At 60.1% G+C, this 23526-nt stretch overlaps 1 protein-coding gene across 1 annotated transcript; it reads right to left on the minus strand.

Annotated features, from left to right (window-relative positions):
• Nucleotides 1-8570: 8570 nt before the first annotated feature.
• On the minus strand, nucleotides 8571-20320 carry SIK1 (salt inducible kinase 1). Its single transcript, XM_045774180.2, has 14 exons — nucleotides 20168-20320; nucleotides 18952-19122; nucleotides 18398-18514; nucleotides 16015-16078; nucleotides 15676-15837; nucleotides 15467-15591; nucleotides 15240-15363; nucleotides 14392-14615; nucleotides 13941-14090; nucleotides 13376-13498; nucleotides 13043-13259; nucleotides 12212-12490; nucleotides 11445-11679; nucleotides 8571-10929 (listed from the first exon to the last, which is right to left on the minus strand). Exons 2-14 carry the CDS (start codon nucleotides 19105-19107, stop codon nucleotides 10569-10571), a joined length of 2337 nt encoding a protein of 778 aa, XP_045630136.1. The 5' UTR covers nucleotides 19108-19122; nucleotides 20168-20320; the 3' UTR covers nucleotides 8571-10568.
• Between the last annotated feature and the right edge of the window lie 3206 nt (nucleotides 20321-23526).

Here is a 23526-nt window from a genome sequence, read left to right on the forward strand (position 1 = left end):
CTTCCCAAGCCAAGCGCAGCCAGGGTGAGCAGGGAAGCTCGTCACGACTCCACACCTGGGTGAGTCACCCCGGGAGCATCTGCTTGGGGTAAAGGGGCCTCCCTCCCACTCTCAGTCCATTGCACCTGGGTCAGGCTGGGGAAGTGGTCCCCAAGTCATTGTCTGAGTTAGACTTACGCGTCCACTCACACCAGAGCTGTGATTGGACGGGCCTAGAAGCCGGCGTTGGCAAGAGCAGCGCTCCCTGCGGGGTGGGGCCTTCGCTGAGCGGGGCTGGGGAAGCGTGGGCACCCCCACCCACGGCAGACTACACCTGTACTCGTGGGGAGGGGGCCTCCTGGCAGACAGAGCCTCCCAAGGGGCCCAGAAGGATCCTGACGGGTCCTCAGGAACTCGGAGTCAAGCCTGTGGGGCTCCCTGCATTTGGCTCTGAGTCTGTCCCCCAAGATAAGCTCTGAGTCTGTCCCCAGATAAGCAAGATAAAGCACAAGTCACCTAGGGCTCAAAGTCAAGGATGAAATGCCACCTGAAGAGAACTCGTGTTTACACAAAAACTTAGAATAACGTCTGTGCAGAGACTCGGCGAGCTCACACCCAGCGAGCCCGTGACTCAGCACTGCGCCCCGAGGCCCGAGCGCTGGCACCGAAGGTGGCCCCGCAGGCCCGGGAGCGCGCGCGGTGAGCTGTGACCCCAGCCCCGTTTCCCCGGGGACGCTGGGCTTCATAGGAACCCGGAGCTGGGGCAGAGCGGCCCCTCCGCCTCCCGGGGGCTCCGCGCACCTGCAGGCTGGGCCCGCTCTCCCCACAGGGCCTTCCTTGCAGCCGGTCTTTGTGACAGTATTTGACAATAAACGAAGGCTCCCGAGCCCTGTTTACAGTAAACGTTCATTTCCTTCTGCCTGGATGCACAGGATTCGGCCCGGAAAGAAGATCTGCCTGGATCCGGTTTCTGGAGCAGAGATGACCTCAGGCCTCGCCTCGCCGCCCTGGCCGTCTCACCGGACAGACCCTCGGCCTCTGGACTGCAGAGGCCTCGGACTCAGGAGCGTGCGCGTGCACACACACACACGCACACACGTGTGCACACACGTGCGCGCACACATGTGTGCATACACACAGCGCTCTCCCTCGCAGTGGGGCTACTGCAGCTCAGCACAGCCGGCCTGGACAGTGGCCAGCACTGGCGCCACCGGCCCGGCTCTCGGAGAATCCAGGACCCCGGTGACACGGGGCCCGATGAGCGGCTCAAGCAGGGCGTGAGGGGCAGCAGGCCCCACAGAGCTCAAGAGCCCGGACTAGCGCAGAGCGCCCCAGGCAGGGGGAACCGAGCGCCACAGGCCCAGAGGGGACAGAGGCCGTCTGTCCATGGCCCTCCCCACACAAGGACACAGGGTATGTACCCCGTCCTCCTCTGAGGAAGGCCTGTCCTACGTCTTGCGCTACGGGGGGAGGGGAGGGGAGGAGAGAGGGGAGGTCACGTCCTGTGGTCACCCCTCCCTGTCACATCAACCCACACGAGACTCCCTTCTCCTGCCAGGAGCTCGCCCACCTAGCCCTGGTGGTCGGTGGTACTGTCCCCAGGCTCTCGGAACGCTGACCTGGAGTCGCGCAGGCCGGCACGATCTACAAGCTGAGCCCGTGGGAGTCACCAGATCCCTCGAGCTTCCTCCCCTGCAGCTTGGGGGCAAAATATTTGCTTTTTCAGCCTGTGGTGGTGACCAAGTCAGAACAAGCTGCGAGACGGGTTCTGTGCCTGCACCCGGGTCCACACGTGTGGGCGTGTGTGTGTGTGTGTGCGTGTGTGTGTGTGCACGTGCAAACATACATCACCGAGCGGCCCGCTCCAGCTTGGATTCTGCCCAGCCTCCTGGCCACCCCCTCCTGTTCCCTGGCCCCCTCTCATAAAAACCGGCTCGAGAATGCACATCCCACTTGGGGTGAAGCAGGAGGAGTCGGGGGGCCGGGGCCCGGGGAGGGGGCTGGGGGTGCAGGCGCACCACCCACACCCTCTCTCCTGCTTCCTGCAGGCTGAGCCCGGGGTTCAGCTTCCTCATCAGGGTGCGGGAGACACGAAGCCTGCCCCGCCAAGTGGGTGTGAGGGTGAGTCACTGCATGTGACAGCCGGCACCTCGCCAGAGGGCATCGGGGGGGCAGAGATAGCACGGGGGTCCTGCCCCCTGCTAGCCTCAGGGCTGCAGGGCTCGCTGCCCCCGGCCATTGGCGGCCCTGCAGTCACTCCTCCCCGCTCTGTCCTTGGTTTCCCTGCAGCTCCCCAGGCCTTTCCTGGGGAGCCCCTGCTGTCCTGAGCCCTGACACATCGTGGAAGAAGGCTTTCCTTTCTGAGCGATGATCACGAGTATGTTTCCAGGGCTGCCCCCCCCGGGAGCAGACGGCCCTCACTCACTACATCCTATCACCTCTCCGCCCCTCGTTCCCCTCTGCCCCAAGTCCTGCTCCAGGCGCCCCACAGAGGAGCAGCCATCGTGGGGCCAGCCATGGGGCGCCCCAGCCTGCCCACAGGCAGCACCACCTGCTTCTCGGACTTTGCGGGGGGCCCTGCCGCACAGGGGGCCTGGAAACCCAGGGGTGAGGTGATGGGAAGTGCTGTCCCGAGACGCCCTGCCTGCTCTGCTCAGCAGCCCAGCGAGCGGTCTCCGTGTGTGTCCGCGGATCTGGCTGCGAGAGGGCTGGGGGCCTGAGGGAAGAGCAGCCCGGCGCCCGCTGCCCCCGCCGCCCCCACTGCCACCTTCCATGTCCTGGGCACTTGTGACACTGCCGTGTGGGAAGCCACTTCCTTCCCGTGTGTTCATTTCCCTTTTTCCCAAAAGGGAAGACCACCAGCCCTTGGCCTAGCACAAGCCCTCACCAAGGACAGCGTGTTCCCAGGCCTGGCTTGGAGGGGGCCTGGCGCCCAGGGGCAGCAGGGAACTTCCGTGTCCTTCTTGTATACAAGTCGAGAGACGTGTCACCAGCCCCCAGAGGGGAAGGGACTGAGGGCCAGTAAGTGGCCATTGAGTCTGGCTGCAGGGGTCCCGCAGCCGTGGAGCAGCTTTCCCCCTCCGTGGCCTACCCACAGCCTCTGCACCAGGAGGCTGCCCTCCCCTCACCATCCCAGGTCACCCAGCACAACCGTCGGGTCCCCGTGGCCAGCACCCTCACCTGAGCCCCCCCGCTGAGGCCAGGAGGTAGCATGAGGTGCCATGGCCGCCGATCGGCAGCTGGCCTGCTGGGCGAGCCCCTGCCTCAGCCCCTGCTTGCTGGCCCCACACCCAACTGTCCATAGTCGCTGGGGACCACATTGGCCCCAACGTAAGCCACTCACCCCCCACCTCCTTGTCACGCCCCTTCTGTGGTTGGCGTGGGGCAGACCGTGTGCCAGGCTCTGCACCTCCACCCCTCCACTCCTCCCGGGTGGTCCTGAGCGACCAGCTCTCCCAGCTCGACCCTCCACTGACCCCTCCAGGAACCCCTCCGGGAACCCCTCCACGTGCCAGCCCTGGCGCACCTGCACCCCACTCCGCAGAGTGCCCCTCGTCTAGCCTGAGCCTGCCTCCTGATGTCTCCCTCCCCTCAGCCCTGCGCCCTGGGAGCAAGGCTGCCCCTTGGCGGGTGGGGCAAGGTGGCCCATGGCCGAGGTCCCCGAGAGCCCAGGAGACCCCCAGGCCATTCCACAGATAAAGCGCGGACCTCACGGGCAGCCAGTTCTGCTCAGCCAACAGCTCCACAGGGATGGACACGGCGTTGTCTGCCCAGCAGGGAATAGCAGCGACTCACGTTGGCCCAGCATCCTCGTCACATTCTGCCCATGCCTGCCTGGACCCTCCCCCGACCACCTGGGGTACGTGCCGCCGTTAGCCACCTCGTGGCAGGGGAAGACCGGGCTGGAGAGGCTGCGGCCCAGCCGGGCCACAGAGCATGGGGCTTGCTGCCTCCACTTGCAGACGACTGGCTCCCCAGTCCTGTCTGAATAAGTGAAGTCCCACAGATGGACACGGCCCGACCTCTGTGCCAGGCTTACACGAGCGCACCTGTCCTCACTACGACTTCATCCCCGTATCCGTCGGTGGAAGCCCTTGCGCTTTTCAAACTCTGTCCTTGTTGTTATCAGAGAAATAAGTCTTATGCAAACACTGCTCTACAAAACACGATAAAAGTGGGCGGCTTTGTGGAAGCCCACGGCCTCCCCATGTGACATGTGCTCGTGTGTCCAAAGTGACCCATGGGAGGTGGACAGGGTGGAGGGGGGCTGCAGCCCCTCTTCCTGCGGAGACAAAATGAAGCAGTGGAGACACAGCCCAGCAGAAGCCACGCAAAGAGGACGGGACAAAGCGCGAAGAAGAGACAGCCCCGAGGTGAGAAGCAAGGTGGCGCCCTGAGACCCAGCACACCGGTTATGTCCGCGGTTAGAGGGGCAAACTCCCCATGTACAGAGCAGAGACGGCCGGACGGTGTTCTCCTCCAAGGCCCCACTACGGGCCGTCTACAAGAAATAGGAAGACAGGCCGAGAGTGTGCAGGCGGTAAAGCGCCCACCATGCCACGCCAAGCTCGCGGAGCCGGAAGGGCTGTGTTAACATCGGGGCGGACTCCGGAACAAGGAGGATCCACGAAGGAAAGAGGGCCAGTCCACCGTGAAAACACGGCAATTCCTCAAGATGAAACGGTCCTAAAAAGCACGTAGCTGATTAGGGAGAGCTGAGCGCATGCAGCGGAGCTGAAGCAATCGACCCAGGAGGGTGAGGGCGCTCTGCGCGCTCCTGTCTTAAAGACACATGAAAAAGGAAGACACAAAACCAGCAGAACAGAGAGGACGCGGACAGCAGTGTCACCCACCATGTCGTCTATCGTTACGGAGCACGCCTCCCGACAGCCGCGGGACACATGTTCAGTGCCAGCGCACCGCACCAGCGCACCAGGCTCCACGTGACGGGAGACGTGGCTGCAGATTCCAGACAGTGAGAGGAGACTAGGAAGGTATTGTGAACCTCCGAGGAATGGATCCAACAACCCAGATGAAACGCGCAAGTGCCTGAAAAGCACAAACTTCTGAAGCGCCCTCAAAAATGCAATAGGGACTCGGCGTCGCTCTCAGCGCGGCCATGAGATTGTGCGGTTTACAGCCGCCCCGCAGAGCAGCTCGGGCCCCACGTGCTCTCGCTGATGCTGCCCTCCACCAAACCTTTAGGAAAGAAAGAACACCAATTCCACACAAACAGAGAGACTCGGTACAGATTATGGAGAAGGACAAGCTGACTCTAAAATGTACACGGAAATGCGAAGGACCAGGAAAAGCGAAACCAACATAGAGAAAGCAGCCCAGAATTAGAAGGTTTACACTACCCAACCTCATCAAGACTTCAGCCGCAATAATAAAATAATCAAGACAGTGTGGTGTCGCCGCCGGAGAGACATCCCGCTCAGCAGAACAGAACAGCGTCTGGAAATAGGCCCTTCCATTTATGGTTACTTGATTTCCAACAAATGTTTCAAATTGATTCAATGGGGGCAAAGGAGAGACTTTTCAATAAACGGTTCTGGGACACCTGGATACCCGCAGAGAAGGAATAAGCCTCCACTGTTGTCCCAAACCACAGGCAAAACGAATCCCAAAGTGCACTGCAGACGTGGACCAAAAGCTAGACGCGTCAGAAGCCTCCGGAAGGGAGCACGGGAGAGCCTCTCGACGCGGGGGAGGCAGGGGTCTCTTAGGACAGCAGAAAAAATAAAATACGTAGGACTTCATGAAAATTGAAACTTTGAACTCCTCTCTTCTGGTGAAAGGCAAGCCCCAGGCGGGAGAAACATTCTGTGTGTTCACATACATACGTGTGTGTGCCCACGTACACGTGTAGATCTGTAGGCACACACGTGTAGATGTTCACACAGTCACATACATGCACACACACGTATGACGAAGAAACTTACACGTGAAATATGTAAGGAATTCCTACAACTCAACAATAAGAATCCAAACAAACCAATTAAATATTTGGCGAAGACTTAAACTTGAGAAACAGAACGGCCAATAATCACATGGAAAGACGCTAACCATCACCAGTCATCAGGAAAATGAAAATAAATGCACAATGAAGCCATAATAAGACACCACTGCACACCTTTTGGAATGGCATCACATGTGCCGAGCGCGGGGGAGGGTGCGAGCCGCCGGGTCGCCCACACGCTGCGGGCAGCACTGTGAACTGCCGTAGCCCCTTGGGTTGTGGTTTGGCAGCTTCTGGTAAAGTGAACAGCGGTCGTGGCCCATGACACAGGCCTCGTGTCTCCGCGTTCCCCCAGGAGAAATGAAACACGTCCACACAAATGCTCGGGCGCAGATCCTCACGGCAGCCACACTGGACTAGCCCAAAATGGAGATGATGGTCCCCCGGCCCGCCAGCAGGTGCGTGCAGCACAAGCTCTGAGGCGGCCACCCTGGGCGGACGCAGGGCAGCGCTCTGCAGACAGCGCCTGGACCAGCCTCCAGGCAACCATGCGAGAGAAAGAAGCCAGGCAAACGGAGGGCACACGAGGCACGGTCTGTTCATAGGAAACCCCAGAAAATGCACGACTAACCCACAGTGACACAGAGCAGGCCAGCAGCTGCCTGAGGCCAGGGCAGAAGGAAGGGCCCCTGCCGAGGACCTGGGGGCTTTCTGGGGCACAGCAGGGCCAGGGCTGCCCAGGTCCGTGCACTGTCCAAGCTCACTGAACCGCACACTTGGGAGGGGCGCATCGTGCTGTGTGCCAGCCGTGCCTCAGCAGAGCTGCTCTGTTCTGGGGGTGCGTTTTTCTGTGGGGGTTCACACCCCTGTGCTCCTCACGGTCTTTGATCCGTGGTCCAGGGGGACCTAGGAACCCAAGTTCATACTTGAGCCCCTGCGGCTGGAAGTGGACACACCTGTGAAGGGAGAGAGCTACCTGAGTCAGTACGTGCAACAGCATCCTTAAGACGAGTGGCTGAGCCTTGAGCAAGCTGGTCCACAGACACTTCGCTCCTGGGAGCTACGGGCCTCGCACGCCAGGTCAACACGTGGTAGCCGAAGCCACACAGCCTACATACAGCAGCCTGGCCGGGGACAGGCGCAGGGGGCTGCAGAGCCCACTTGGGGGCACACAGCGAGGCTGAGCCCCGCACCCCCCTCAGGGCCCCTCGAGGCTCCGGCCGCCCAGAGCGTCAGCTCGGTGCAGGACGTTGGAGCTCTTCCCACGCGAGCACCAGCCGAGGCGTGGTCAGGCGTGCTGTCTTCCCTGGGCCAGCCGACAGACCGTGGCATTTCCCGGGACCCTTGGGGGGCGGCTGGCTGTCCTCTGTCATGTCCTCTGGCTCACTGTCCCCCACAGGGACTCTACTGTCCATGTCAGGCATCACGCCGAGAGAATCTAGAACCTACACAGAACCACATAAAAGTGGCCATCTTAGCCATGTTCAAATGTCCATTCATGTTGTTACATGGCCCTCACCACCGTCTGTCTCCAGGACTTTCCCTCGTCCCCACACTGACCTCTGTCACCATGAATCACTGACTCCCTGTGCCCCTTCCCCAGTCCCTGGTGCCCAGCATCCCCCTTTCTGTCTCTACGGATCTGACTGCTTTGGGCGCCCCTGTAAGTGGGTCACACGGGATCTGTCCTGTGCCTGGCTCAGTGCACTCAGCGTAATGTCCTCAAGGTTTGTGTCCGTTACAGTAGGAGTCAGATTCCCTCCTTTTCACGGCTGAATGCTATTCCCCCGTGCGAGGGGACATCACGCTTGTCCGTTCACGCACCAGCGGGCGTGTGGCTGCTTCCACCCCTGGCTACCGAGTCACTGTTGTGAGCCCGGGGGTGCAAGGATCTGCTGGGAGTCTGCTTTCCGCTGTCTGCAGTCTGTGCTCACAGCGGGACGACAGGGTGATCGTTCACTTTGTTACGGAGGCACCCGCTGGCTTTCCCCCGAAGCACCGTCCTCTCCCACCAGCAGTGCACGGGGTTCCAATGGCTATTTTACAGTTTTTGATAATGACCATCCCAACAGGTGTAAAGAGATTGAAGAACTTTTTAACCAGAAACTATTTGCCAAGGAATCCAGATGAGGAGAATCCTTTGTTCACCCAGCGGCCACATCTCCGCTATTGCCAGGACTCGGTAAAATCAATTTTAAGAGACTGGGAGCGATCGGCCGTGAGGCTCTTCTAAATCCTTGACTCACAAGCGGGTTCACAGAGCATCACAGGGGAAGGAGTAAGGCGTGAATGGCGCTCTGGGGTGGGGGGAGAACCAGCTGAAGACCGTCAGGGCTGCAAGGTGCCCAGCACGTTCGCGGAGCCCGCCGCCCACCACCCCAGGAAGGCGGGGAGAACAGCACAGTCCGGGTGCCCTGGGCCCCAGGCAGCTCCTCCCGCGCCCTGACCCTGACTGACACTCAGTGGCGGGGTGGACGCGGCTGCGGCCAGGGGGCCGTGGGATCCTTGCAGCCAGGCCGATGTGGGAGCTGGTGCCGTGCCCCCTTCTTTAAGATGCAAACTCTGAGTGCAGCTGGAGGAAGCGTGTCATAAGGAAGGCACTCCCGCAGAGATGAACCACAGGGAAAGGTCAAGGGTTTTCCCGCAAATATTTTATTTAAATATTAAATTAAAAAACATACACCCACTAATCATTTGGCATACATTTCTCATGTTAACATAAGAAATAAAATAATTAAATCAGTTATGGTAAAAAAACAGACTATATACATCTTAGATCACGTAGTGCCTATAACCAGGCGCCCAGCCGGCCCCACAGCGCGGTGGAGAAACTACAAAACACACGTCGCACACACCTACACACGAGACGCAGAGACACACTCACAGCAAGAAAGAAAATCTCCGTGAAAGTAAAGTGCTTGTCATGGTTCTGAGGCCTTTGATCTGTGGCGTTAGAACAGCGAGGAGTGGAACAAGGGAGCCGCCTTGGTGTGGGAGCCAGCCGTGCGGCCTCTGCGCCCCCGGAGGCCCGGCCCCGGCTGCCCGGACGCCCTCCTGCCCCCAGGCCCCCTCCACGAGCCGGCAGGAGGCTTTGGTGATCTCTGCGGCCAGGCACGAGGACAGTCCCTTCCCCGAGGCCTGCGAGAGCCACGGGGCAGTAGCAGCGGCGCCGGCGGGGGACCGGTAGCAGCAAGCTGGGCAGACGCCAGCCCCAGGCGCACGCCCCACGGCCTCCCTGCCCGCTGGGAGCCCGGGCAGTCTTTGGCTTCTACAAATGCCCACCTTTCCCCTGTTAATACTGTAGGTCGTAAGAGCCAAAGTGAGCTGAAGGCACCTGGGTCGGTAAAGGATCGGGGACTGACGGGTGCAGAGGGGGTGAGGCGGCCCACCTGCCAGGGGAGGACGCACGTGCCTCCCTCCTCCACACCGACCCGGTGCTGGCGCTTTGTAACGTTACCAGAGAGGAAAATTTAAACCAGGAACACAAAAGTGTAGTAAAAAATATAAAAAATAAGTAGTGTATATTCGTCTCCTATTTATATACATGTACATTTGCTTTAAAAAAGGAACAAAGCTTGAACAACACTGATCTGACCTCTCATTTCATTCTCTCGAACGAAAGCCTACCAAGTGTGAGGCCTGGAGAAGGCAGGGCTAACCCCAGATCGCGAGCCGGCCGCGGGCAGGCGGGGTCGCCAGCAGGGACCCGTCCCCCGCCTGCTCCTGCCCGCCACACGCCTGCTGTATTGCACATCCCCCACCCCAGTTGGTTGTTCTTTTTGGACCCTGATAATGAAATGCATAAAAACTTAATTAGCAGCGGAAATAAGATGGGCAGCAGGAAGAAAACTCTCTGGGGCCCTCCAAGGCACGCGGGGGATCCAGGGCACGCACCCTGGGCCGGAGCCCCCGACTCACAGTCCCCCACCCCCTTCCAGTTTCTTTCTGCAGCTCCTCTGAAGAATCCTGGAAACCCGACTCGAGCAGTTGATAAAATTCTCATCTAAAATAAGGAAAAAAACGTCCATGGGGTTCTGATTTCAGGGTAGAGAATTTCAGGAATTTGTAGATTATTTTCTCCTGGGCTGGCCAATAGAGCTTTTCAAAAACGGATGCGTAAAGCAGGAAGTTCACAGTTCTCACTCTGAAGCATAAATGTTTCGGGAAGTGGAGAATTGTCAACTGAACAAAAAAGGGTACTGAACACACACAGGCACACACACGATGAACACACGGCTCACACATGGTTTCTTCCGAGGCAATCCCTCCGCGGCCCCACCGCCCCCGTGGTCCCCTCCCGCCGCCCCTGACCGACCGCAGTGGCGCTGGCCCGTTCAGCCCAGCCCTGTCACCTCTCGCCCCGCCGCCCTCCTTCCCCTTCCCATCCACCCACCCCGACACGCCCCTCAATTATTATTTTTCTTCAGAAAGTTTCCAGGCCCTACTCAGAGTTACATTTGCTCAGTGCAAAGAAAAAATAAAACAAAAAATCAACTAAAAAGCCAAAACACCAAACGTATTGCTTGTTTCGCTTCTAGAAACTTATTGGCTTCGAGTCCGGAAACATCTTCACATCCTCTGACATTATTGCTTCGAAGGGCCAGCGGCCCGAGCGGAGGCGGGGCCCTCACTGCACCAGCACAAACGTGCCCAGCTGGCCCGCAGTCAGGTCCTCCATCTCACAGTCCGCCTGCGGCAGCCCCGCAGCCACAAAGCTGGGGGGCAGCGTGGCGGCAGGATAGGGGGCCGTGGCATGGCTGATGTGCAGGTGGGTGTCCAGCAGCTGGGCTGCCGAGGCCACCGGGGAGCCCCCGGCTTGCAGGAGGTGGGGTGGCAGCAGCGGGCCGGGCCCCAGCCCCAGCTCCTTCTGGAGTCCCGACACGAGGAGAGCGCCGTCACACGGGGCAAGGACCAGCGGGGCCGGGGGCAGCTGGGGGGCCTGCTGGCAGCTGGGTGGGCCTGCCGGGTGGTGCTGCAGCTGGAGCAACCTGGAGGGGCGCGAGGGGGCAGGGAGGGAGACCAGGTCACTGCCGCTCTGCCTGCTGTGCCTCCCACCAAGTTCCGCCACCCTGCCAGGCGCACAGGCTGCCGGGGTTCCCCGCCACCAGGGCCGAAGGGCCGCCCCGATGAGCCGCGGGCTGGAGCTGCTCCCGACACGCAGCGCTGTGCAATTAATCCCCCGAGCAATTCCTGACATTTCCATTCTCCGTCCTGCTTTTGCAGCAGCTCAGAGACGCCAACCAGACGTGACATTCTCATTCACTGCCCCCTCCATCCCCCCACTTACAGGCGGGCTTCAAAGCGAGAAAACCCAACTGCTCCCCACCTCCGCCACCATCTATAGGGAACAAGGCCCTACCTCACGGCTCTCCCCATGCTGGGGGAGGTGCACTCATCTGATTACACGGACAAGGGGACCAGCTTAAGAGATAAGGTTACTCAAGAAACCCAGCTGTCCGGGAGTCCTCCCGCAGGGAGCGTGACGGGCGCGAGGCGGGCATACCTTTGCTGGTGCAGAACCTCTTCCAGCAGGCTCCGGCCCTCCCGGCTGCTGGCTCCGCTGCCGTGCAGGCCCGGGCTCTGGGCGGGCAGCTGGAAGGCGCTCAGGCCTCCCCTGGAGGCCCGGCTGGAGGAGGAGGGCTGGCACACCTGACGAGCCAGCCCCTTGATCTTGTTTAGACCCAGGAGCCCTTTGGTCCTTGCGTTCTTCCTCAACTGCTGCCGGAAAGCTTTCAGCCCTGGGGGGGAGGTGCACAACCAGGATGGTCAGTGGATCTCTGTCCCAAGGCTTGCTGGGGCTTGCAGACCTCAGGGAGGCATAAGGAAGGGACCCCGTACAAACGTGATGGGATAGATGGACGGCACGCCTTCCTATGGGGGTTATGGGTACTCTCTGGTTACCCGATCACTTCTCACCACAGCCCCCTCCTGGGGCACAGGTGTGAGTCTGGGCACAGGACCCTTTGGGGAAGGAGGGCATGAGCAGTGCCTTGGGACCAGAGAGGGACCCAGGCAGGCAGGTGCGAGCTGCCTTCTCCAGAGTAGAGCTGGTGGGCCTCCCAGTGTCTCCTGGGCTTTTCGGACCAGCCACCAGGAGACTGCGTGAGTTCGTCCTAGAAGACCGGGACACCTAGGACCTGGGAGTACTGCCACTCGGCCACGCCCGGCTACACACCGGGGACACGCCTTCTGCCCCAGGATAAAGTGATGCCCTCCAGGGGCACAGAGCATCCTCTGGGAAGGGGAAGTGTGCACGGAAGGGGAAGTCACCTTGAGTGAGCGACGTGTCCGATGCCCTCCGGCCTTCCTGGAAGCTGATGGGGAGCAGAGTGACCCCTCCTGGGGCCCCCTGGGCCTGCAGCACTGGGGTGGCAGACTGGGCTCCCAAGAGCGGTGAGGCCAGTCTGAGAGGACAGCAGGTGCCCAGCAGCCCCTGAGCGGCCAGGCGTCCACTGAGGCCCACGGGGCCGTCGCCTGCTGAGAAGGTCAGACAGCTGTCGGAGCTGGTGCCTTCTGCAGGGCTCGTGGCAGAGGAAGAGATGACGATACCTACGAAGAAGCATGCGCTCTTGAGGGGGGCCCCTGATGCTCCCCAAGGCCAGAAGCAGCCCCCGGCACCCGACAGTTCTCACTACAAATCAGAAGCGGCCACAGCTCTAGCAGAGAAACTGGCACGGAAACCTTCTCCGTACTAGCCTCCTTGTCTCTACCCTCAGCCGTGGTGAGGAGGGGTCCACGACGGCCAGAGCCTATCAGAGTCTGGGAGCTGCGACAGTGGCCGGCCACCAAGAGGGTGCAGCTGCCTCTGCGGCTGACTCGGGGCTCCCACAAGGACGCACAGCGGCCTGGACGGAGGACCTGCCCTCCTGGCACCTGGGGGCAGCTAAGCCCCATACGTCTGCCACCGGAGGGCCATGTGTGGTCTTGGTGCGTGATCTGCACAGCCTCGGGAGTCAAACAACTGACCAATCCGGACACATGTACTTAGAAGCCGCCCGGCAAGAAAGGTACACTTCACATCGGTCGGTCAGAGCCTCAACCGTCAACCCGCCCCCCGGGCCGCACTCCAGGCCCCTGTCCCCAGCCCACAGGGACACTTACACGGAGGGGCGCACGGGGAGAAGCAGGTGGAGACCTCGGCCAGCGTGTGCCTGCGGCCTGTGCTGCCAGACAGGGGCTTCTGGGCCTCCTGCTCCTCCTCCAGGCCCGGGCCCTGCCTGACCTCCTCACTGATGGACGTGTCCAGCAGGCCGCTGGGGGAGATGGAGCGATGCCGGAACACTCCGTTGCAGTTGGCGTCCAGGGGGAAGAGCAAGGGCTGCAAGGGGACAGACACAAACCAGTAACTCCCAGGGCTCTGTGGGACCCAGGCGGGGGACGTCACTCCAGCTGAGAGAACCCCTCCCCGATGGCCACCCAGTGAAGGTCACACACCTGGAGTGAGCTGAGGGGGTCACAGTCTGTGTCAGCCTGCAGGACAGACTGCCCCAAGGCCTGGGGCTGAGGACACAGCAGGGAGGATCGAAAAGAGTCACCGGACAGGCCTTCCTGAGGCACCTGTGGGTCGGCAGAGGACAGACACCATCAGGAACTGGCTCTGGGGACCGTCACAAGCAGCATGACAAGAAAGACCCCACTGGCTTTGTTGTGGGGCTGACAGACGCCAGCCATTAGCTGCCTGGGCTAAGGACATACGCAGCCTCCTCTCTAAGGCCACCCTGCACAGGGTCACCAAAAGGTGTCAAGAGGCCAGAGCGGGGACAGTTAAGGAACAAGTGGCCGCAGGGTGGTGCCTGACCCTCCGCAGAGTGGCCAGCACCCCCCCTCCAGTCTGTGGCTCACACAGGAAATCCCCCCATGCCTAATGGGCAGGAGACGTGACCTGGGGGCCAGTGGGCTCTGCGTCTCACTCCCGGGCCTGTCAGGGCAAGGGATTCTAACGGGCGGGGGTGGGGGGCGCAATCCAAGGCCGAGCTCGCGAAGGAGATGGCTCCCCCACCTCAAAGCCGCTGAGATCTGAGCTCCTGGGCCTCTGCTGCCGGGCCGGGCCAGGCCGGGCGGACGGCGGAGTGTGCCGATACTCCTTCAGCCGCTCGAGGAGGAGGTAATAAATGGCAGCAAAGTGGTTGTAGCTGCTGTTCTGTAGTGACTGGGGGGGAGGGCGGAGAGAAGCGGGGTCAGGGTGAGGCCAGCAGAGAGGGGCGCGGGCGGCAGGGCTCCCGCACGGGGGTGGGGCCTCGGACGCTTCTCATCGAGTGGCTGAGGCTCCCGACAAAACTGTTCCCAGGGTTATTCTTGGGTGGCCGAGAATATCCTTTAGAGGAGTGGACAGCTGGCCCTTAAATTAGCCCATGTTCCCATTTTAACTCGACGGGCCAGTGCCTGCTTTTCCTCGCAAGGAGCGCCTCTGCGGCAGAGTACGCGCGGGGCCGGGCGGGGCGGGCGCTCACCTCCACGGTCCGCTGCCGGTCGATGCCGAGGCTGTGCATGATGCCCAGGGCCTGCTCATCGTAGTGGCCCCGGCCGGAGCCGGAGCCGGGCGCGGAGAAGGCGGGGCAGGCCTGCCGTGGCACGGAGGGCCCGGCCTGCATCCATCTGTGCTGCCGGATCTGGGCGATGGTGATGCGCTTGGCGGGGTCCACCACCAGCATGCGGCGGATCAGCGTCTCGCAGTCTGCAGGGCGACAGAGGCCCGCTGAGCCCAGGGCGGGGGCACTGCACCCATCCCCACCACCACCCGCCTGGCGCCCGCCACGGCCCTGCTGGGGACGAGACTCCCTTCCCGGGGGCACACAGACGGTGGCTATCCTGAAGAACGCTGAGACTGGGAGCAGTGGCCTGGGCTATCAGTTCAGAACTGCCACCAAGGAGAGCCACCAATCCAGGGCTCAGCCCTCGGGGGGGGGGACGGATGACAACACGGTCTTCCTAACTTGCTCAGACAGAGGGCCACTTAGACTCCCCAGTGACCAGGCCAGCATCCCTGGTGCTGGGGCCGGCGGGGACCTGAGACCAGGCCCTCTCCAGGGGACAGCAGGGCCAAGGCACCCGCCTGCCCCGTAAGTAGGGCATGGAGAAAACACCCAGTGGGTTGGGTCTCTCTTGTGGACAGATCGTAAACACCCCACGGTAACGCGGGGCTGATTCACAGACCTGCCGGCACACTCAGACACAGTCAAGCAGGCATTTCAGGAAATAAATTCCTCCTCCCTAAAACTCTCATCCCGGGTTGCCCAACAGTTCCTGCAGCAGGCTGACAGCTGGGATGCAGCTGGGGGAGGAGGCTGGCGGCACCTACCTTGAGACATGAAGAAGGGGATGCGGAAGCGGCCTTCCAGCACCCGCTGCCGCAGAGCCGGCAAGTTGGGCCCGTCGAAGGGGAGCGAGCCGCAGACGAGGACGTACAGCACGACGCCGAGACTCTGCAAAGGACCACAGGGCCGTGAGTCAGCGCCCGGGCTACTTAGCTGCTCAGGAGAGCGCGGGAGGCCCACGGGCACCGCACACGCACACGCAGGCTCCTACCCAGATGTCAAGCTGGGGGCCTTCGTACTCCTTCCCTTCAAAGACTTCCGGGGCTGCGTACGGAGGGCTCCCACACCACGTGGACAGGGGCTCTCCTGACTTGTAGAAATTCCCAAATCCAAAATCTGAGGGACAAAAGACGGACGGTGAGCTCACGGCAGACACAGCAGGGTGGCCCTGGGAGGCAAGCGCCCCACCCCCGCCCTTGCCTGCCAGCTTGATGTCCATGCTGCCGTCCAGCAACAGGTTCTCCGTCTTGAGGTCCCGGTGCACAATGTGATGGCTGTGGCAGTACTCCACGGCCGACAGAATCTGCCAGAACTTCTTGCGCGCTTCATTCTCGCTGAGGTGCCCGTTGGAAGTCAAATAATCTGAGGAGCGACAACACAAAGCTATAGCCCGAAAATTCCAGAGGCCGGCCAGCCTCTGGGGCACAGCAGAAGAACGCTGTTGAGTTTTAGGATGGGTGGACCCAGATGCTGGAGGAGCGATTCCTGACAAGTCTGACTGCTTGCTTTCAACAGATACCAAAAAGAGGTGCGGCTTACCAAACATTTCTCCATTTTTTGCGAACTCGGTGACAATGTAAAGCATATCCTTTGTTTCCATGACCTAAAAACACAAAGACCTAACGTTTAACCACACGGAAAGGGAACATACCAGTGGTATAAATAATCCACTTGAACCCCAGTAAATTTTTAACTTTTCCAGGATGAGTGCATCCATTATCTTTAAAAAGGAAAAGAAAATAAACACTTCTGCATTAAAGGAACAAATATGGGGTTCCTATTCAGAAAAAGGATTTAGAACATCAGAGGGGAATTCTTCACCAGCCTGCCTACCCTAACCCACCAGAACCCGCCCGTATCAGTGTGAACCCAACTGCCTCACCGCCCGGAGGCCTCACACCCGGACCCCGGGACACCGGGAGAGCGCTGCTGGGGCTTTCTGCTAGAAGCCCGGCATGCAACGGCCGAGCCAGGCCAGGGGCCAGCACCCACTGAATAATAGATGCACACCCCTCCTTCCCACCTGCCTCACTGACATGATAACTTAGGGACCGAGAGGCGGCTCTGCCAGGTAAGCAACAACAGACTGCTCTTTGTACAGCAAACCTCTCGGCCTGTGTCAATAGCAACAGCCAAGGTCAAACACACCCGCCAGGTTCATGTCCTGATTGAGAATTTTATCTCGCTTTGAAAACAATTTTTAAAAGAGTCTAAAACATAGCTAATTGGGCAACAAGGTAGAATTTAAACCTGTGGCACCGAAAGAAGGAAAGCCAACTCACGGCCCTGTATTTAAAATATTTCAGAGAGACACACAGAGACAGCACGTTCTTACAGAAACAGACTTCTTTAGGGTTCAAAACATAGTTGTTCCTTAAAAAAGACACCGTAAAGACAACTGCTTTCAGCCATAAATCTAACAAGAAAGTGAATCCAGTGCAGGTCAGTGAGACTTTTCACCGTCCTGGCCCTCAGCGTGTGTGGCAGATTTGAGAGTAAGAACACGGTTTATTCCTTTCCTCAATTCAAGAGAGAGATGGAAGGAGAACGAAGAGTGAACACATTTTGAGTTTTAGAAATCCTCAAGGCAAGGGGGAAGCATCTCCCCAAGGTTGTGTAGCCTGGGCCAGCTGGATGAGAATGACACACCAGTGTCAGACCCCGAGGAGGGACAGGTGCGGCTGCCCAGAGAGCAATGAGAACGTGCACCCCAGAAAGGACCTCCAACCCCGGGGACGTGAGCCGTGTGCCGTCTAACTGGGCTGCTTCACACAGTGGTGCGCAGAGGGACAGGGAGGTGCACCCCGGCTCGTCCCTCCGGCAAAGTCAAAATCAGGGCTCAGCCCACTGCTGCGGAACCGGGCCAGGCACTGCTCTCAGGCACTGACATCAGGGACCACGAGGAAACGACTGAGCAAAGCAGCACAACTCAGAGATGAACACCGCACAGACCAGAGTGGATGGCGACGGGAGCCCTGCACGTAATGACTCTGAGTAAACGGTCATTCAGGGGAACACAAGCCCGATGACGCCATTTCGGAGGGATAATTTTCTATTCTCGTTCCCTCTCCTACCACACTGTGCCCCCAGCCTTGCCGACTGCACAGACGCACACACCGTGCCATACTCATCTCAGAGTCACAGGCCTTCACGAGAACCACCACAAGGAACTGACACCCAACCCACCTGGATGGAACACCGAGCATTTGCAACGAACTTCTTCTGCGAGCACACGGGGAGCTCAACACGAGACTGCTTAGCTTTGCTGTCCTAATTAAATCGACGCTTACATTCCAAAGATATAATTTCTTAGTTTCAACACGATAACAAAAATAAAGTCATGAAACAAACCAACAGGCAGACTGGGCGAGGCGTGTTCTTAACCTGGATTAAATGACAAGTTCCCTGTTCTCACTGTGGCAAAAGTATTTTCATCTCTCCGTTTTTGATGGAAGAGTTTAAATGGGAAGACAGGTGCTCCCTGCTGCCTTTGCAAAAAGATAAGTTTACAAAAATGGGTAAGAGCAGCCAGTTTTCAAGTCTAATAATTATCTGCCAAGGTGGAAGTGTCTGTTTCACTGAGATCTGTCCTTCTACACGACTGCTTGGCTTGTGGCAACACACAGATCTGGTTGTTTTCATAGTAAACTAAATGTAACCACCCACATCTAAGCATCTAAAACTGGAATGGATGACAATACTAACTAAAATTTTGATGAAGCAAATCTCAAGTACGATCCAAAAGCAAGAAAACAATTGAAAATACATCTGAAGAGCTTACAAAAATCAATTTACCCTCCACAACCAACTCCCTGACTGCCACACATAACCAAAGATGGGCAAAATTCAGAAACTGCAGATGTATTGCTGCACATAACACACTTGCTAGGAGCAACAGCAAAAGGCAAACTTGAGTCCTTACCTGGTAAAGCTTTATGATGTGAGGATGATTCAGAAGCTTCATGATCTGAACCTCACGATATATTTTCTCCAAATTGCTTGAATCTAATCGAGTTTTATCGATTATTTTTATTGCAACCTACGGTTTAAAAAAAAGATATTTTGTTTAAAAAAAAACACCTTTCCTTTACACATTATATTTTTTGCTGTTTAATTTCTAAAACACTTTATGTCCCCAAAAGATCACAAAAAGTTGGGGGGAAAAATAACCAGAGTAACCATCAGTAGTACTGAAAACAGTCAAAGTTAAGTAAGTTTCCTAAGTCCCTGCCGGCTCCCTTTACAGGGCTCCGCCGGATCCCAAGCACCACACTCCTGCGTTATGTGGTCATTTCCCTCCCTACCGTCCCCTAATATCTGTATTATTCAGAATCATAATATAAAGCATTTTGTCTTCACGGAACTGAAAACTGTCAGCGCTGAGACATTACACGATGAACGCTAAGGACAGGGATTCTGCCCAGCAGCCCCCAGGATGGGTCCCCCCAGGACAGGCCGGGTGGCCGCCCCACGCACCTGGGTTTTAGTGACTCGATGTCGGGCCAGCTTCACCACGGCGAAATTGCCCTTGCCCAGGGTCCGCTCGACATCGTAGAAGCCCACCCGGAGGGGCTTCTGTTGGCCCTGGCTAGAGCCCGCGGGGGCCGCGCTCAACTCGGACATGATCACCATGGCTCCGCGCCGCACCTGCGGGCCACCGGGAGCGCGCTCAGCGCCGGACCGACCCGACCCAGCCCGGCCCCGGGGGGGGGGGGCGCGGCCCCGCTCCCTGCCGCCCCCGCGCTCTGCTCCAATCCAACCTCCTCAGCCCGCCGGGCGCGTGCCCGCTCTCACGCCCTCCCCGCCGCCGGGGTCCGCTCCACTCCGGTCCCTAAGACCCTCAGCCCTGCGGGGCGCCTGGACCACTCCACCCCGCCGCCCGCGGCCGGCTCCAACCCACCCGCGGATCCCCCAGCCCTGGGGAGCGCGTGGGCCCGCTCCCACCCCCACCGCCCCCTGCTGTTGCTCAGCTCCATCCCGACCCCCGTTCCCCTAGCCCCGCGGGGCTCCTGGACTCACTCCCACCCCGCCGCCCGGACCCCCAGCCCCGCGGGGCGCTGCGACCCGCTCCCACGCCGCACCCCCGCCCCTGCCCCGCCGCCCGCAGTCGGCTCTATCCAGATCCCCCGATCCCCCAGCCCCGCGGGGCACCTGGACCCGCTCCCGCACCATCCCTTGCCCCGCCGCGGGCGGCCGCCTCCATCCCTAACGCCGGCCCCGCAGGGCGCCTGGACACACTCCCAACGCGCCGCTCGAGGTCGGTTCCATCTCGACCCCCAGACCCTTTAAGCCCCGCGGGGCTTGTAACCCGCTCCCACGCCGCCCCCTGCCCCGCCGCCCGCGGTCGGCTCCATTTCGACCCCCAGACCCCATTAGGCCCGCGGGGTCTGGAAACCCGCTGCTACACCGCCCCTCGCTCCGCCGCCCGCGGTCCGCTCCATCCCGACCTCTGGACCGCGAGCCCCGCGGGGCTGGTAACCCGCTCCCGCGCCGCCCCCCACCCGCCCCACAACAAAGGGGAGCCCGGTAGCGGCGGCGGGGCGAGCGGCGTCCGGGTCCGCGACCCCCACGCGCGCGCCTACGGGCCCCGGAGCCCGGCGCGGCAGTCGGAAACGGGAGCCTCGGAGCCCCGGAGCCCGGCCCAGCCGCTCCGAGCCCAGAGGCTGCCACCCTGGCCTCGCCGCCGCCTCACCTCTGCCACCCTCCAAGCGCCGAGGCAGGGCCGCCGCTCGCCCCGCGGTCCCCGCCGCGCGCTCCGCCGCTCGCGCTGCTCGGGCGCCTGCTGCTCTGGCGCTTGCTGCTCGGGCCGCCACCGCCGCCGCCGCCCGGGCCGTGCCGCATGTCAGCTCTGAGGCCGCGCCGCGCGCTCGGGCAGCACGCGCCGCCCGCTGCTGGCCCCGCCCCGGCCCCGCCCCGGCCCCGCCCCGGCCGCCACCGCGCCGGCCCCGCCCCGCCCCGCCGGCCCCGCCCCCGCCGCCGCCGCCGCCGGATTGATACATCCCCATTGACGTCGCTTTGACGCCAGAGCGACGCGCGGCCGAGCGCCAGGCGAAGGGAGAGCGGGAGATCGGGCCGTTGCCAAGAGACTGGCGGCTCTGACGCGCGCGCTGATGGGGCCGTCGCCCTGGCGACCGCGGAGCGGTGACGTCAGGGGCGCCGGCCGCCCCAGGCCCGCCGAGGCCTGCCCTCCCGCCCGCTCCCGCGTTCCCGCCGGCGCGCGCCCCCTACCGGGCGCCGCAGGCGCTGCAGGCAGCTTGGCCTCCAGTCTCCGGGCTCAGCCTTCCGCCTGCACGCGAGCTCACAGCAGCCTTCGCGCGGCGCCCCCTCTTGTCGCGCTCCCCCCAAAGGCTTGGTTCTAGTGGCTCCCAAACCCCACCAAGTGCAGCACAGCAGTGGCTGCGTCCTCTCTAGACCCCTAGTTCAGGGTCCCCGTTATCGGGGAATGGGGCCCATGTGTCCCCCAATTTACAACGGAAGTGCTCGGCCTTGGCGCCTCTACTAGGAGAAGTAGCAGGTGGGGCTCGGGGAAGCTCGCAGACTTGCAGAATGGGGCCACACGGGGTGCCAGGTGCCCGCACGCCATCTCCCACTCCCCGAATCGGCCCGCCCCATCCCAGAGAAGCGCCGAGGGCCGCCGGGGACCCTGTGGAGCTCCGCGGCTCCGGCTGTGCAGGGTCTGCGGGCAGCCCGCCTCCGGTCAGGTTCTGCGCGAATCTCTATTGTTTAGCTAGTGAGAAACATAAACACAGGGAACCGGATCCGCGTCTTCTGACCACCTACCTCCCGACCCGCACAGGTGGCCGGGGGGCGGGGGGGGGTAGGATGGGGGGCTTCTCCCGGCCGTGCCCCATCCGCGGCGCGCCGGGGGCGTGGCTCAGCTCGCCCTGCCCTTTCTCCATCGAAACTGCTGGTCAGCGGCTCGTGGGGACAGGAGGGGGTGCTGGGACCTTTGTCAGGGAATCCCCGGGCTTTGAGGAAGTCACCTGGCGGCATGGAGAGCGGCGAAAAGGCCCAGAAGGCCGATTCCTGGGAAGCCAGAGGTGTCGGTGGGAGTGGGTCTTCAGGTTCTTGGGACCAGCTATGGGAAACCGAGTTAGCAACACCGTTAGCGAGGCGGTGTTGGCGCGGTCCTCAGACAGGTGCCCCGGTGCTGTGCGTCCAGACACGGGAAGGACTCTGCTCCTTGGGGGAGTAGCCCCTCTGCAGAGGGCCAACAGGTGGGGTCCCCTTCAGGCTAGGACTTCTCCTTGCCAGCACTGGACACTCTGCAGGTCCTGTGCGGTGGGTTACTTCTGTCTGCTGCCTGTTTCCCCGGAGCGGCAGGGGAGCAGTCCCGTGCCTCTCCAGACTGGTGCCCTGCAGCCTTGTCCCTGTTAAAGGGGAGGCTGGACAGGATGAAAATGGCACTGGGTGACAACCTCCGTGGGTACTGTTGCTCACTCCGTGTTCCTTTATGCCTCAGCAGAAAATAAAACCTTCTTTAAGGGAAGACTGAGGCTATGGGTGAATGGTATTTTTTGAACATTAGGCATTAGGAAGGCAGTGGTGTGGGATTAAACTCTATAACCTCGAATCATTTTCCCTTGTGTTACATGAAAATCTACTTCATAGGAGGGCCTGGGGTGCAAGACTTTAGTGAGATGGATGCAGAACTTGGAAGCCTTCTTCCGGAGGCTTCCATGTGTGGGCAGTCTCCTGGAGACGTGGCTGGCCTGGCAAGGGTACCACATCAGACTCAGATGTGCTTCTCCTGATGCCCTGGCAGCAGCCAGACCAAATATTTCCCGATCGCCCCTCCCTGAGTGGTCTTTTGTAGGTCAGTTTTGAAAGGCCTCTCGAGGAGGCCTAACCCCAGAGTTTTCCTTCGTCTTTCAGAAGCGTCCTTATTATTTGTCCCGGATTTATCTGCCGAGAATTTGGAGGAGGATTTTTACTCTTTTCCAGCTGAATCATTGACAACTGCTTTTCTTCCCTTCTGGGGGGTCCCACTAAACTCCTAGAAGAGCGAGACTCAGAGAGAAGAAGCCGGGGACCTGAGCACTCACCTGCTGCCCTTCATTCTGAGACCTCAGAACTTTCCACAGGCTCATCCAGGGGACACCCAGCAAACTGGGCTCCTCTGCCCCCTCCCACCCCAGGTTTAGCCAAGTCTTTTGAAAGGTCATAGGTGTTTGCAAACACCTGGCTGGCTGTTTGGAAACATTCTGTCATCACCGAATAAAACCTGCAGCCAACAGAGCCAAAGCTGCCTTCCCAGAGAAGGTCCCTGAACCCGGGCACCTTTGACCCCCCACTCTCAGCCCGTCCTGAGCTTCCGACCATCTGAACAGCCCTGTGTGGGCTGTGGCCGCCTCCCGGCCCTTGGGCGGTGAGGGCGTTGTGCAGACAATGCTGGCTGGGCCGGGGAAGTTCTGACCTCAGAGCGGCTGTCATCTCTCCCAGTGGGGTTCCTCCTGGCACCCCTAGGAGTTTGCCATTGACGGGCCTCTGGTCCCAAGTGTCTTTGATTATTGTTTGCATCCTTGGCACATGGAGGCCAGAACTCCTTCCAGAATCCTTGATTTCTTTTCAGATGTCTAGTCTTGCCTGCTTTGCACATGTTATGAGGGAGAAAAAAAATACATAGCGTGTGCTTCGGTCGGGGTAAGCAAACGGTCAGACAAATGCCGCACTTAACGTAACGGAAGCAATGCTCTCAAAGTCTGCAAGAACGTACTGTTGGGCACGTGTGTGTGCGTGTGTGTGTGTGTTTTGTATATTGTTGCAGATGTGGGAGAGGCAGTAACTCAGATTTCTTTTCCATTTGGAATTTCTTAACCCTGACTTATAATTGCAGTGTTTCTGGAATTCATCTTAATGTTTTTAGGTCTTGAGATGGGGGGACCCTAGCAAGTGGGTCTCTTTAATATTCACACGTTCCTGGCTGGGCTGGGCAAGAACAAGTCATCAAATTCTCAAAATAAGTCAGTAAGTGCAGAGCGGGTCTGAAGACAGCATTGATACAGATGCAGGCGTGCACCCAGCCTGGCCGCGGGCGGTGTTCTGAACTGG

The sequence above is a fragment of the Ursus americanus genome, chromosome 4, assembly GCF_024610735.1.
Source record: "Ursus americanus isolate L20-20 chromosome 4, mUrsAme1.1.p, whole genome shotgun sequence".
Lineage (NCBI taxonomy): Eukaryota > Metazoa > Chordata > Mammalia > Carnivora > Ursidae > Ursus > Ursus americanus.